This window comes from Mustela erminea, chromosome 17, assembly GCF_009829155.1.
Source record: "Mustela erminea isolate mMusErm1 chromosome 17, mMusErm1.Pri, whole genome shotgun sequence".
Classification (NCBI taxonomy): domain Eukaryota; kingdom Metazoa; phylum Chordata; class Mammalia; order Carnivora; family Mustelidae; genus Mustela; species Mustela erminea.
This window is the reverse complement of record NC_045630.1, coordinates 25781708-25796757: the sequence shown is the minus strand read 5'-3', so window position 1 is coordinate 25796757 and position 15050 is coordinate 25781708. Positions and strand designations below refer to the sequence as shown.

Sequence of the window (15050 nt, the reverse complement as noted above, 5' to 3'; positions counted from 1 at the left end):
TAGCATGGGGAGTGGCAGGCAAAGGGAGAAGCAGGCTCCCCACTAAGCAGGGAGACCGATGTGGGGCTCAATCTCAGAACCCCGGGATCATGACCCAAGCCAAAGGCAGATGCTTAATGACAAGCCACCCAGATTTCCCAGAGGTGGAGCATTTAAAACAGGGATAGTTCCCTGGTGGGTCCAACCAGATCACTCCAATTCTCAAGACTTAAGGTAACATGCACACACCTGGCACTTACTAACAGCTTTGTTTATTATTTAGTTGATTATTCCATGTTTTTATAATCGTACAATAATTCTCTTTGAAACAATACTGTTACACCTGAAGTTGGTCACATTTTATCTGTTCTTCCTTCTATAGTAGTAAAGTGGGGTTTTTTTTTTCACACTCAGTTTTTTAATAGAACATTTGAATATCAAGAAGTGTACTTAACTGAAAATGACAAACGGACCAAACTCTGTGAAAAATGATCACACACTCAGTTAAAGGTCTAATGCTATTCCAGGGGTCACATACATTCAAGAGGAAACACCATGGTCTCGTGGGGAGCCCAGATTTGGGGGGTTTGTGGTGAGTATAAGTGACTCCCTAAGACCTGTTTGGCAGCTTAGAAATTTGAGGTTTAATACTGGTCCAGTACTGTCACACTTTTAGGTCAGGATGGGTCCCTCCAGGCAAGCTTTGGGAAATGTCATCGGGGTGGGATTGATGGTGTCTTCCCCGGGCCAAATCCTGTCGTTAAATCCTCGGGGGAACTTAAAAAACTGTCTCCTGCTCCTTCCATATGGGCCTTATTTTTCACCTGAGAGTTGATGGGACCCAGCCATAGAGGCTGTGTGTAGAGTGTGTGTGTAATATATGGGGATAGTGCATGTAAGTGTAATGTGTGTACATATAGTGTGTGATAGTGTACGTGAAGTGTGTATAATGTATGCATGTATAGTGAGTATAGTATGTGTCATGTGGGTGTATACTGTGGGTGTGCCGTGTGTATAATGTATGTGTATATGTGAGAGTAATGTATGTGCACAATGTGTGTTGTGTGTGTAGCATGTGTATATATAGTGCATGTAATGTGTGTGTATAAGGTATGGGTGTTATGTAATGTAGGTGTATAGTGTGTGTTGTATGTGTATACAGTGTGTATAATGTATGTGTGCTGTGTGTGTAATGTGTGTTGTGTGCAGTGTGTATATAATGTGTGTGTGCCGTGCATGTGTACACTGTGTGTGTGTTTTGTGTATAATGCAGGTATGTGTAATGTATATATACAGTGTGTGTGTGTAGTGTGTAGTATGTGCAAGCACCTGTGCCACGAGGGGGACACGAAGGGACACAGCAGGAGGAAGAGGGTCATGGAGAAGGAAGGGATAAAGGAGGAATGGTGGGACTGGAGAAGAAAAAGAAAAAGCAGATGAAAAGCTGGAGGGGCTTGGGGGAGAGAAGCTCCTCCTTTATATTAATAAAACAGAAGGAGGGGACGGAGGAGGGTGACACTCCCTGTCCTCTCTCGGCAGCCCATTGGCTCTGGTCTCCTCCAGCAGCACAGCCCGGGACTCCCACCATGCTGCCTCGAGCCCGTTTTGTGGGCAGACTGAATACGGGGGCAGGACAGTGGCAGCAGCAAGGACAGCTCTTCCCTCGGCATGGACTGCTGGCTGGGCTCCAGCGGCCTGTGGCACCGTCCTCTCTGGGGATGGTCAGGGATGTCCCTTTAGGCATTTTGCTGGAGGCCCTGCTCTGACCACGGGTGGTATGGCCGAGGTTTCTGCTAGCCTTCGCTCCGAAAGTGGAGGCGTTTCTGAAGCAGGTACCTTCTAGAATGGCAGACAAATCTGTCCAGCTTTTTATGGAAAGTTGTGGGGTGGGGAGCAGGGCAGCCAGCAGTCTCCCCGCAGGCTCCCTCCTGGGCCCCAGGGGAGGGCTCCCACCACAGACCTGGTGAGCCCAAAGGGTGCTCCCGGCTGCAAGGTTAAGGGCGCACCGTGGGCATATCTGCCCCGGGCGGCGGGGCGCAAGGAGAGCTGTCTGGGCAGGTCTGCGTGGAGCTGATGGATGGGACGGCCGCGTGCCACAGGCAAACTGGCCCAGGGCTGAGGGTGGCAGAGGGAACAGCCTGCATTCATACGGTGGCCCAGGCAGTGCCCCAGGAGACATCTGGGGCAAGCTGTCTGACCGCTCTTTGCCTCCACCTCCCCGTCACTGCAGCGGAGACAAGAAGAGCCCTTCCTTGGTGATGGGGCTGGGGCAGGGGGCATGTCATGAGGAGTCAGTGACATGTGAGGCCCTCAGAGCAGCATCTGGTCCACAGTGAGCCCTTCAGAATGCTATTTGTCATTACTACTTGGAAAAAAATCCATATAATTCAATGTAGATCCATATCTCTTTCCTGACCTTTCCCTTGTGTTTCCAAAGGAGGAGCCCTGGTCAAAGGCAGGGTGGCTGAAGGTGTGTGTTCAGGCCTCTGAGGTGTGTGGGGACAGCTAAGGTCACTGGTGGGCCACGTGGCCCTCAAAGCTCTTGCAGGAAGGCTGGGCCGCCACTTAACGGCCGTGGCAGCAACACTAGGGTCATGGGGTGGAATCAAGGGCTGGGCCCCTACTCGCCGTCGGGGCTCACCTACAGAACCTCTGCTGGCCTGGCAGCTAGGTAGGAGAAGACAGTGGCATTCTCCTGTGGATGGCCATCCAGAGAGAGGACCTGCAAAACTAGCAAAATAATTAAGCAAACTGAGCAAGGGAGAAACAGACATTAGGTTTTTTGTGATCAGTAATCGCTTTCATTCACAGAAACACTGGCGTGGGGGTATCAGCACCTCCTGACCCAGAGCAGGTGTTGTCCGGGGTGAGAGACGCAGGTGTTAAGAGAATGCAGGCGTGTGATGCACACTGGTGGTCTGGAGAAGTTCATCCTGGAGGCACAGGAGCTATTAGACAATCAGTCCTACTTCTTCTCTAGAATGGGTTGCTAACTAGTCTCCCAGGTAGACTGTTTTGAAGGTACATTTGACAAGGAGTATTTGTTGCTTCTTAAAGATCTCATACTGTTTGGAGGAGAGGCAGAGATCTGCCAGAGGGAGATTTCATCCCAATCCCATCTTAAAATGGGTGAGGACCTAAAAATCCCGAAGGCCTGCTGGGACCCGTATTGGAGGCTCAGTTCACCTATGAGGTGTGACTCGAGCAACAAGAAGGCCTGGGGGGAACCACGTGGCCTCCACAGAGGCCACCCTCCCGATTTTCCCATTGTCTTTCTCTGTGAGCTGAGCTTAGGCTCCCAGAGTGAAAAGCTTCTTGATAAATGCTTATGGCTGGGGCCTGGGGCCAGTCGGATGAATTTCTGGCCTCATTTCTGTCCCCAGCTGTAATGGACTCAGGGATTCAGCGAGCCCAGGGTGCCTTAACCTGGTAGACCTTTCATGGGGAGCATGGCAGAGCTCTTGAGAATTGTGATAAACCTTTTGGGAATAAAAAATAAATGAAACAAATTAACTACAAAACAAGCCCCAAAGTAATCCCCGAAAGAGGAATGACACTGCATGAGGCTGCTGGTTCGCAGGTCTACTGATCATGCAGATGGAGAACATCATACCAAAGTTCTACAGGGAGCAAGGATCAGTTTCTCCCTGGTTTAGATATTGCCTCTCCCTGGTTTAGAGGTTTTAATGTTCCATTAAAAAATATTAAAAATCCACAGACCAACCCAGATGTTCCTCTCCTCTCTTCCTGCTTCCTTTTGGCAGCCACCAGCTGGCATCGTGGAGCTAGATGTCTTTGCTGTCCCCATAGTCGTTGTAAGGGACACTCAGGGTCTGCTCCTCGCATGTCTTCCTGAGGTCCCGGCTGAGCTCTGACCAGTCAAGTCCATAGGGCTTGATCTCGCTGTAGCGGCAGCCCAGGTACTTAAGGGAGCCACGTCGCAAGCTTATCTTGGGTTCCTGAAGGAGGCCATTGCACCAGCTGCTGAGATCCCCCAGCTGGGAAAGGATGAGGCCAGCTTTCCTATGGATGGAGCATGGAGGATACTTAGATTAGAAAGAAGAGAAGGTGGGGAAGGGCAAACAGGCACCGTTAGAGTGAGACTTAAAACTCCCGGAGGGCAGAGTCTGGTGTGTCCTGCTTCCTGTTCTATCAGGGGCACTCAGAACGGGGGGCGGGGTCTTCCATAAATACCTGTCTAGCAGATGGATGGATGGATGGACGGATGCATGGATGGAGGGACGGACGGATGCATGGATACATGGATGGATGGATGGATGGATGGGCGGATGGATGCAAGAACACTGGCTGGGTAAAAGGGGCAGGCAGCAAAACAAAAGAGAGAAATAAAATGCCATAAGGAAAAATAAAGGAAAAGAACTACTATTTTAGTGGGAATTTATGCCCTTTTAAAATCATAGAGTTGGCAGTTTTGAAAGACAAATCAAATCCATTTTCTTTACAGCCAGCAATTTACCATCGCTAAATGACAAATAATGTGTTTGAGTGAACATTTCCCTTTTCAAGGCTATTTTAGAACTAAGCAGAAACAGCTGATATACTGAACTTTGGAGGGTATCAAATGTAACTAATTATGCCCGGATGGAGGGCGTGACAGCGAAATCCGAGTGAAGACAAGTGCCCTTGGTGCACACTGACACAGCCCTCCCCCGCCGCCCCGGGGGGAATGCAGACTCTCTGAGGCACACGTGACCTAATTAGCGTGCAGGTGTGCTCCCGCTGCACTCCGCCTTCTCCCTTGGAAAGCCAGGAGGCCACCGCCACAGAGACCCAGTCCAGAGAGGGGGAAGAGGAGGAGAAGGATCACAGATCACCAGGGAGGAAAAGGAGTGGAGGAGACCTGTGCTCCAAGCTCGCACACCCTGGTGCGCAGGGATCCCTCCGGGCCAGTGCGAGAGCCTGGTGGCCTCTGCGTGCAGCCTGGGGAAGGAGGCGGTCACCACAATCGTCTTCGTCTTGTTGGTGCACAGCCTTCTTCCCCGTGCCCCTGTCCGTGAGAGACTCAGGGGCTACTGACAGCCAGCTGTCAGACCTCACCAGCTCTGAGCGACGGAGCAGCGTTCCCTTACTCAGTTCTGTTCCTCCTGTTCTTTGAACCCCGAAGTGCCCAGAGACCCACAAAGTTTCTCTTCTTTGAATGAGCTCCCTCCCATAAAATGCCGTTCTGAAAAGCTCAATGATCAGCGACCCTTACAGGATTTACCAGCTGCTCGGCTAACTTCTCATGGGAAGAAGCAATGCATTTCTAATTCAGTCACCAGTTCTTTCCAGAAAATGGAAGTTTCTGCACTCCATTGAGAATGACCTTTCAAAGAACAATAAGCACATTCGTTTCATTCCTCCCCTTCTGTCTGGCCGTGACCACCACATTCCTGGGAGGACGTGCTGAGAGGGGCAGAGAGGAAGCTGGAGGGAAGGTGTGGAGATCCAGCAGCGGCGTCCAGGGACGGAGAGAACGCGAGGTCATCGGAGGGCAGTCGTATTTTCTCCTACTTCAGTGGTGGGTCAGAGGAAGTCCAAGACTCCGCCTGCCACCTACGTAGCATCTCCTACAGATGGCCTCTCCTCCGTCTATTGGCCTCTGCAGTTGGGCCAAGCAGGCTTCCAAAAGTCGTCATCAATGGGACTTTGGTGGCCCTTCCTCTTAATTTATCCTACTTTATGTCATTAGTTGTTGACAAATTCTTGGAAGGTGGAGGGAGAGGGAGTGAAGTGAAGGGAGAATGAAGTTTGCGTGAACATCGTCCTCAGGACAAGGACATGGGAAAAGAGAGGATTAGATTAGCCCATGGAGATCTTGTGGCTACTTCCGTAGCTCAATTAAAAAAAAAAATTTTATTTGTGTCTGCCCTTGATCATCTCAGAGCCTGTGGATTTCTTCTTTCTTAGCAGCAATGCAACCAATGCTGTTGTCAAAGTAGTTCAACCCACAAGTCAATCTGGAGGCCTCTGTGAAAGTTAAGGGAAGGGATTTAACTGAACTGAGGGGGTCGTTTCTGCCTGCTCAAAGGGAGTGTGTGGTCCACAGATCGTCTTCTGTTCACACTCACAACCAACTCCAAAGATGATGGATGCATCTCAAGGCAGAAGGCTTTTCCTTTTTGGTGGTTCTCCCCCATGACACCGGAGAGTAAAACTTGATTTCCAGAAGCTAATGAAATTACACACTGTCTTCTAATACAGAGCCTTGAAAAACCAGCACCACACATGAAAGGGTCTCTAGGGAGGAGAGTCTGGGAAGAGAATGTCAAGTCAGCAGCATGCCTTACTTTACAGGGGGAGCCACACTTCTTCCCCTGCTCACTTGCTTTATTAACCAATTTTCCTTCCGACTCTTGAGTTACAAGAGAGAAATTTTAAAAGCAATCCTAATGCCCTTGGAAATCAAGATGATATATGCAATGTTAGTGCTATTCAAATTGTGACATTTATGTTCCCTAACCAAGAACTGTATATATATAGTCAATAAATGTCAGAAGGAGGGAGGAAAGGGTGGGGAGCAGAGAGCAGAGAAGAAACAGAGTGAGGTGGGAGGGGGAGGGCAGCTTGGGAGAGAAGCCGAGAGAGGATAACAGTAAGCATAAGTGATTATGAGGGCAGGAGTAATAAGGTAGGGAGCAGAGAGGACATATCTTAATCCGTATCTACTTTCTAACTCAGGGTTCGATTTCTTCTGAAACTGAAACAAAGCCAATGAGAAGTCCCTTACATATTTCCCTCTGTGTTTTGGTCCACAGCCGTGGCATCTGTTTTCCTGAGGACTATCAACTTTTATAATAACTGCAGGAAATAATCTATGGAATGCAGAAAGATTCTTCCTAAACTTACACATGAAATCACTGTGTTTCAGAAGATAATTCTGAGTTTCTTCCTTCTTTTAAAAGTTAAAAAAATAAAATAAATTAAATTTAAAAAAAAAAAAAAGTAAGAGAATAGAAGGGAATGTCCTGAACAGTGGTATTTTGGAGAGTTTATAAGTTCAGGTCACGAGAAGCACACTGACACTTGGTCTCCCTCCAGTGCGATCAGCGGTCAGATAGATGGGACAACATTTGGGTGATGTTTTCATGCAGCATCTTGGCAGGAATGCAAGAATTCTTTAAGTGCCAGAGAATTCCATTCCATTGTGTTGATAATCTTCATTTGCTTTCCATTTTTCTTTTCCTTAAACAGAGGAATGAGCCACCCCCTTTTTATCCCTTATGAACCCCTAAATAGTTCAAGGACATATAGGTACCAACATTCCATGCAAGCCTCTTTCACTGACTCTATCTGATAATTCCAGTATTTCCACCAAAATCTGTTTTTCTCAGAGCAGGAGTATGTAGCCGTGATGAATGGAACAAAAGGAAGGTGGTTATCTGTACACACTCTTCCGATTTCTCTCTTTCTAAGAATGCTGTGTTGCAGAACCTAAAAGCAGTGGGTATTGAGTATTGAAAAGTCATGGCCTCGGGGCCAGGGGAAGCTGGCAAACACTGTACTGTCCTAACTTTGGTCAACAAAGATGTCAAGGTGGGTCTGGGCTACCTCCACGTTGTCTTTCCAAAGGATGTGCAATTTAGCTGAAAATACGTCTGTCAAATGCATATTGTATATGCAAAGCTCATACGTAATAAATACTTTCGTGTAAGTTCTTCAATAAAATTCCTAATTTTCTTTCACAAAGCGAGGAGGCTCCCAGCGTCTACCGTTTTTAGTATTTGGAATGCTATGTCAGCGTGGTAAAGAGGTGGCTGAAACAGGTCAAGGGCAAAGATTTTTTTTCAGAGTTCGGGAAATATATTCATGACTTCCCTACTTAAATACAGCTTACCCAAAACTAATCTCTATGAACTGAGCTGTATAAAAGCACAGGACATATTTCTCTGAGCTCCTAAGGTCACCCAGGAAATCTTTGTGAATCCATGGGTACAGGAGGACAGGCACAGAATTTCAAAGAGCCGAGGTTGTTGTAAGTGGCAATGGAGTTTCTTGGTTACCTGGGACCTAATTCGTCCTCACACCGCCAGGTGAATTCTCCAAAACTCTCATAGTGCAAGTTATAGTGGTAGAGGACTCGATGTAGGGTGGGGGAGCCCAGGTCCAGGAGGGTGTTATAGGCCGTCTGCTGCTCCTTCCCACTGGTGTAGCCATTGAAGAGATTGTAGATCTTATCTGCTATTTCTGAGGAGGGCAGAAAAGGCAAATAAAGAACATTTTAAATGCACGGATGTAGCCACACAACATACATGTGTGCATGTGTATGGAGACATGTGTCTACTTGTATTTACACATATACGCATGGGTGTGTGTGATGTGTGGCTTAAAGAATAAGAACCTGGAGCCTGGAGACCGTGGTTTGAGTAATTCACTTTTATCTCAGCCCCACCGGGTGTGGCTCTCTTTTCTAAAACAATGAAAACCTTCAACTAGAATATCTCAGGTCAACTTCAGTTATAATATTCTTTGTCTTTACCCATGTTTCCTGAAAATACAGTGCCTGCAGCAAAAAAAAAAAAAAAAAAAAAAAAAAAAAAATCACAGATGAAGACTTTACTGGCAAGTGCGGTCCCGGGGAAGCTGGAGGGAGGAGAGAAGGAAATGAAGCCAGAGAGGAGTCTGAGGGAAGGTAGGGGGCGTGCCAAGAAGCAGGTGGTGCGCTTTGCGGGAGAGGAAGCTGCTGGATCCCCGCTGGTCCGTCCGTCCAGGGGGAGAAAGGAAGACTCTACCGTCTGCTCCCATCTCGGATTGCCCGGTGGGGACTTCTCACATTCAGCCCCATGAAGTATTAGCTCCCCTGAACTTCCAGATTATATATGTTGGGGTACCAAGTGGGTCCTGCAAAAGCACAGGGAAGCCCAGGGGAACCAAAATTTGACTCAGGGATGGAGGGAAGCACTGTCAGGTGAAGCTTGAGCCACGTGAAGAACCAGGAGTGGCCCCCATGACTACAGGCTGGCAGAGCCTTTGCTAGGGCTGCCTGGACCAGATATAAAGACAAGCTCGCAGCTGTGTGTGACACAGAGGCAGAACCTGGTACATCCTGCAACTCCAAATAAGTAATCTTTCAGTTTAATTTATAACTCTTAGCTTTCTCCTCCAAGGCATACATTGCTCATGCGAACTTGGTGATGTGGCAAAGTGGCGATGAATTTGTATAGCCTTGGCCATTTTTTCCTACGGAGCTTGAAGTCCTTTATCATTAAATGTTTTTGTATTAAACCTGTCAGAAAGGAGATTTGTTCACCTTCCCTTCACAACAGCTGGGAACTGAGATCTGGAGAGCAGAACTCTGACTCCAATCCAGTGTTAAATCTGGGAATAAAGAAACTAAGTCTACGGGTTTCCAAGCCCGCACTTTGCCCACTCGACCCCCTGTCAACCAAAAGGCATAGCAACCTCATGCCATGTCACAATTCCAAGTGAAGTTTGGGCTGTTGGTAATAACATAGTCACCATTGTAGGGGTTTTCTGGGTTGGAAGGAAGAAAATTTCTACCCCTACCTACTCTGTCCAGACACTGCAATGATTTCCTTATTTTTCTATCTTGCCCATTGTCTATGCGGACAGGTGCCAGATCTTACTTCCATGTCCTGAGTGACTAGCACAGGCCCAACAACAGAGTAGATTTTAAAAAGTGTTAGTTAAATTAATGTAATTCATGATCTTTCCAGTGATCTCTCTCTACCCCAGGCTATACCAATCCTTTAGCAACCAAACTCTCATAGCCAGCATCTTAACTGCATTATAAATAACTTCAGTCCAGAAATCCATTCAGATTTGCAGGATTTTTAAATTCTCAGGTTGTTAAAATAGGATCAAGTGGACGATGCCTTAGAACATAAAGGTCTATGATATCGCCCGTTACTTATTAATGGCCTACCGATTGTCAAGAACTTCACATATAGTGAACTCTAATCTTCTACCAACACTGCAAGATGGAGACGAGTGTCCCTCTCCTCCACATCTGGACATTCAGAGTGAGAGAGGCCAGGTCACCTACCCAAGGTCGTATAGCCAGTGTGGGCTCAAGTCAAGTTTTAAAACTGTGTCTATCTTCCTTCGCTCTTTTGTATCGATGCTCAGGGGATGGTAGTGTTTGGCCAATTTAAGAAGATATAGGAGGCAGAGTCTTGGGGAATGCAAATCTGAGGCGACCATTTCTCATAGAGGACTTCTCCTAGTTGGCCCATAGATGCCAAGTAAGAGGGAGTCTTGGTAAGAATGCACGGGGCTCCTTGTTCCTGGAGTTCAGACAGAAGCAGAAGGACAAGTCTAAGAGCTGTGTTTCCTTCCTTCCTCCCTTCCTTCCTTTCATTCTTTCTCTCGTTTTAAGGATTTTATTTAATGAGACACAGAGAGAGAGAACACGCATGAGCAGGGTGAAGGGCAAAGGGAGAAGGAGACTCCCCCGCTGAGCAGGGAGCCGGATGCGGGCTCGATTCTGGGACTCTGGGGTCATGACTGGAGCTGAAGGCAACCACTTTACTGCCCGAGCCACCCAGCTTCCCCGAGCTTTGTTGATTTCAACGGGAGGAGGGGGACATGTACTCGATGAAAGGACGGGGGAGGGAAAATGTGGGCGATCAGACCACAGGCCGGATAGGGAGTCTAGGTTTCCTTTTCCCAGGCTTTTTGTTGATGGCTCTATGTTTTTATTTCTAGTGATTAGAAATAGCATCCCAAACCCCGGGCCCCAGTTATAACTGTCTCCGCTGAGGAACAGAGATGGCTGAAGGGGTGTTTTCCAGCATATTTACTATTCTCATAACACAACGGTAATATCTAGCTAGAAGAGGCTGATCCTTCCCCCAGCAGCAGCATGCGTGCCTGAGACCAGGTGGAGAAGCCCGGGCACCACCATAAATCTCCTAAAACCAAGATAATCTAACTCTGGGGTGTGCTTACAAGCCGACATCCATAAACGGCATGCTATATTCAGAAGGATAAACGCTAGGTTCCTAGTGCATGAGTATTTCTGGTTCCTCCTATTTCCACTGAGAAAATTTAGGGATATTATTTCATTAGCTTTCACTGCATCTCAAGAAGTCACTAACTCAGAGAACGGAAAAGAATACAAGGTATTTTGAGTTGTCATTTTACCCAGTTTCCAGCTTCACAGAAGTCTTGGGCTATCCAAAATAAGGATCTGTCTTCCCTGTCTTTAAAATGCAAGGTGCTCAGGACCAGTTAAAATGCACATGGAGAGAGCGCCTGGGTGGCTTGGTGGGTTAAGGCCTCTGCTTTCGGCTCGGGTCATGATCCCAGGGTCCTGGGATGGAGCCCTGCATTGGGCTCTCTGCTCAGCAGGGTGCGTGCTTCCCCCCCCCCCGCCCCGGTCCCAGCCCCATCTCTGCCTGCCTCTCTGCCTACTTGTGATCTCTCTCTCTGTCAAATAAATAAAATCTTAAAAAAACAAATTTCAAATGCATGTGGAGAAACAGCAGGGAGTCTGCAGACAGGGCCTTATCAGGGAAAAGAGAAGCTGAGTTACTCGTTATTAGAAGGGAGCCAGGACCTCTCAGACAGCAGAATAAACCATGGGGACTGAAGTCCTCAGGCCCGGAGTTATGGTTAAGAACTGGCACCACAGCATTGTTTGCAAGCCACAGACTAGCTGTATGGCCTTGGACAAGTCACTTAACCTCTCTGGGTCTTAGTTTCCTTTTCTGTTCAATGACGATGAATGATACACACCTTCTAAGATTATGGTGACATTAAAAGGTCATTATGGTGACATTAACCTTAAATGTAAACCGTTTCTGCAGCATAACATCTGGACCCAGGAAGCACACCTTTATTCATTCACTCAATACAATTTTTCCTGAGGACTTAGCACATGTCAGGTCAAGGAAAAACTAACAAAATTCCTCACCCCCGAGGCACTTACAGTCTAGTGGAAGGGGGCTTTTCCAGAAGCAACATATATCACCTGGACAATATCTTCTGTGAGGAAGTCAGGCAGGAGAGGGAGGCATGGGAGTGTTGTGTAGGGCCCTGAGATTTTAAACAGGGTGGCCGTGAGAGGTCTCAGGGAAGAGATGACCCCGGGGCTGAGAGCCAGAGGAAGGGAGGAGATGAGCCGCAGGGATGTGTGGGGAAGAGCCTGCCAGGGGGAAGCAAGACCAGTGGAGAGCTCCCAGCCTCTGGGCTGCGTAATTGAAAATAGCAAATAAGCCATTCTAGTATTTGGAGTAAGATGAGTTGAGAGAAGAGCCAGACAATAGGAGATGTTATTTTATTATTATTATTTATGATGATGATTAATCGTTACTGGTTCTCCAGGAGATCATGCTTTCCCCAGTGCTATGAGAACAACGAGTGCAAGAGGCTGGGGCAAAGAGTCTTATTTGAGTGAGAGGAAGTGACTTCTGGGGCACAAGTGAGCTTTTGTTCCCCAGCAGTGGCTGTGAAATTCGCTATGAAATGAGAATCCTGGGAGGCACCCATACCACCTAAAAGCTCCCCTGATGCTGTAGCAAAAATCCCCCGAGTGGCAGTCCTAAGTCACCACTTTCATTAGTTGCTGGGTAGGGGTAGAGGTGTGGGGCTGAGAACTCAGTCTGCCCCCACTGAACTGAATTTCACAGAATTCCCTATGAAAACCCGAGGGCAATGATCCTTGTCATTCTTGGTGCTGTCCCCACCACAAGGTCGTTTCCCCCACCCCAGCCCTGTGCACCCGCCTCCTGCCACGCCTCTCCGGGCTGCTCTGTGCTGCCTTCACAGCCGTGACGTTCAACCTCGGGAATCAAACTTGATCTCCACCCGGAAGGCCGGTGAAAACATAGATTGTTGGCTCCCTCCGGAGCTCCTGATGGAGTGGGTCTCAGAGGAACCTGAGAATTTGCCTTTCTGACAAGTTCCAAGGTGCCGCTGCTGCTCATCCGGGTCACGTTTAGGGAACCACGGCTCTCTAGGAATTCATTCTCTCAAGACGTCCCTTGCCTCCTCCAGGACCAGCAATATGGCAAACAGCTCTCCCCTTCCCCTTGACCTTGGCAAACACTCTTCCTTTTCTCCGTGTCCCTGTGTTGGCAGAAACCTGCCCGAAGCTTTCTCCCACACAGCGGAACCCTCCCATGCCCCAGTCTTTCAGTCTCTCAGGACCTCCTGCAAACGATCTACTGTTCTCTATGTATATATACAAAAAAAGCCCCACCTTAAAAACTCACCTGCCTCTTCCTATTTCCACCCGCTCACTTACTAGCCAGTCTTCCACATCCGTGGGAAAACCTGGCATCCGGTTCATTCTCCACTTCATTTCTCATCACCATTTTGGGTGGCTTCGCTGTCCATATGAAAAAACTCTTTAAGACTAGACCTGTCCCCAGGCCCCCAGCCACCTAGACTCAATCGTCATGTTGGAGACCTTCTGCAGCTTTGAGACCGTAAACCCCAGCATCACACGTGGTGAACACAGCCTGCTTCGAAGCCTCCTGTACTCCCTGCCCGCAAGCCTGTCCTTCAGCCCCCAGGTATTCAGCAACGCCATCCCCTCTGGGCATCAACTCCGCATCTACACCCTTCTCTCCCTGACATAATCCACAGGGCCCATGGCCTGTGCCCTCAACCAGCTTGTTCCCTCCTTGGCCTCTTCTCTCTCTCCATCTAGGATGCTGGGTTCTGCTGGGGGACAGTCACAAGCCATTGAACTAGGCAGTTCTGCTCAGCCTGCCTTGGCATGACTTCTTTCTTTCCTGCTCCAAGCCACCAGCCAATCCTTTTGGTTCTGCCATCAAAACAATTTAGAGCCAGAACATTTCTCGCCACCTCTCTCACAAGCATCCTCTCTCCTCTGTCCCTGCCATCGCCTTGGTGGCCCCTGGACCTGCTACTTGGAGTCCACTCCCAGCACAGCAGGTGAATGAACCTGTGAAACAGTAAGCGTGATGATGTCTCTCTTCTGTTTGAAGTACGCAGTGTTTCCCTGCCTAGTCCCAGGCCGAGTCCCAGACCCTGCGCTGGGGCCCCATGGGATCCACCCCCACCCCCAGCCCCTGGCAGCTCCCCACCACCTTCTCTCCTCCCCATCCCTCGCCACTGCAGGGGGCCTCCTTTCTCGTCTTCAAAAACACCACACATCTCTGTCCTGCTGCTCCTCTATCCAGAATGATCTTCCCCTGGGTATCTTGGTATCTTCCTCCTTCACCCTCTTCCCCCAAAATTCTACCTTCTGCACTGCCTACCTCATTTCCCTGCTAGTCAGTCTCCATAACATTCACCATCTGAAATATCTGCTTTACTATTTTTTGGAACGTGTTGCCCTTGCTGACCTCGGAGCTCCAGGAGACAGGCGTTTTGTCCCCTAATGCCTAAACCATGTATGTAGTCGGGGCTTAATATATGCAGTATGATTTGCTGCATTTACGAAACCTGATTACACCATTCCAGAAAACACATTCTGTAGTATCTAATCCCGGGGCTCCGTAGATGGCACAGGAAGGAAAGGACAGAATTCATGTTCAGCCTCAGGAGAGAAGGACGGCGGTGGGGGAGCGAAGGGTGAGAGCTAGCCCTGATTCCTGAAGCTCCGCAAAGAGCTCCGGCAAGGCCACCCCCGGCCGGGAGACGAGGCCGGTCTCATTGCCGACACTGGGCTGCTCTTCCCCGGGAAGGACGCCGTCGGTACAATACAGGTGGAACCTCACTTGCTCGGTGGCTTTTCTGCCATGACATGGTGAAATCCTTCACCACCAGAAAGTATCTGGTTTAGGAAGAGTGTTCATGGGAGGATTAGTCTGGCTTCCTGCTGGGTAATCAGGAGCTGAGGTCCTGCTCTGGGTCACTTAAAAGCTAATTCCCACTTATTACTAGGTTTAAATTCAGATCCAAGTGAGCTCTATTTATTATCACCCTCTGGGTTTCAAGGAGGCAAAGCATACGGTTTTCTGGGAGAGCGGCTTGAACTGTATCAATTTCTGAGGCTCCCCTCAAGGGGTCCGCCTCGTTAATCTTCATGGTCGGCATACAGGACTCCCTCCTTGGGGAAGAGGAAAAGCACGAGGGGATGCTACCTCATTCTCTCAGTGGGAAATTGAGTCGCCTGCGCCCAGCTGCTCTGCTGG

At 48.6% G+C, this 15050-nt stretch overlaps 1 protein-coding gene across 2 annotated transcripts in view; it reads right to left on the bottom strand.

Moving 5' to 3' along the window:
• Nucleotides 1-233: 233 nt before the first annotated feature.
• The window catches only part of ASTN1 (astrotactin 1), a 317340-nt gene continuing 302523 nt past the window's right edge, over nt 234-15050 (bottom strand). For both annotated transcript variants that reach the window (XM_032318415.1, XM_032318416.1), the window contains exons 22-23: nt 7983-8166; nt 234-4002 (exon numbers count right to left, since the gene is read on the bottom strand). In XM_032318415.1, the coding sequence (XP_032174306.1) occupies nt 3765-4002; nt 7983-8166 (422 nt within the window). In that variant the 3' untranslated portion in view covers nt 234-3764. The remainder of the gene's footprint in view (nt 4003-7982; nt 8167-15050) is intronic.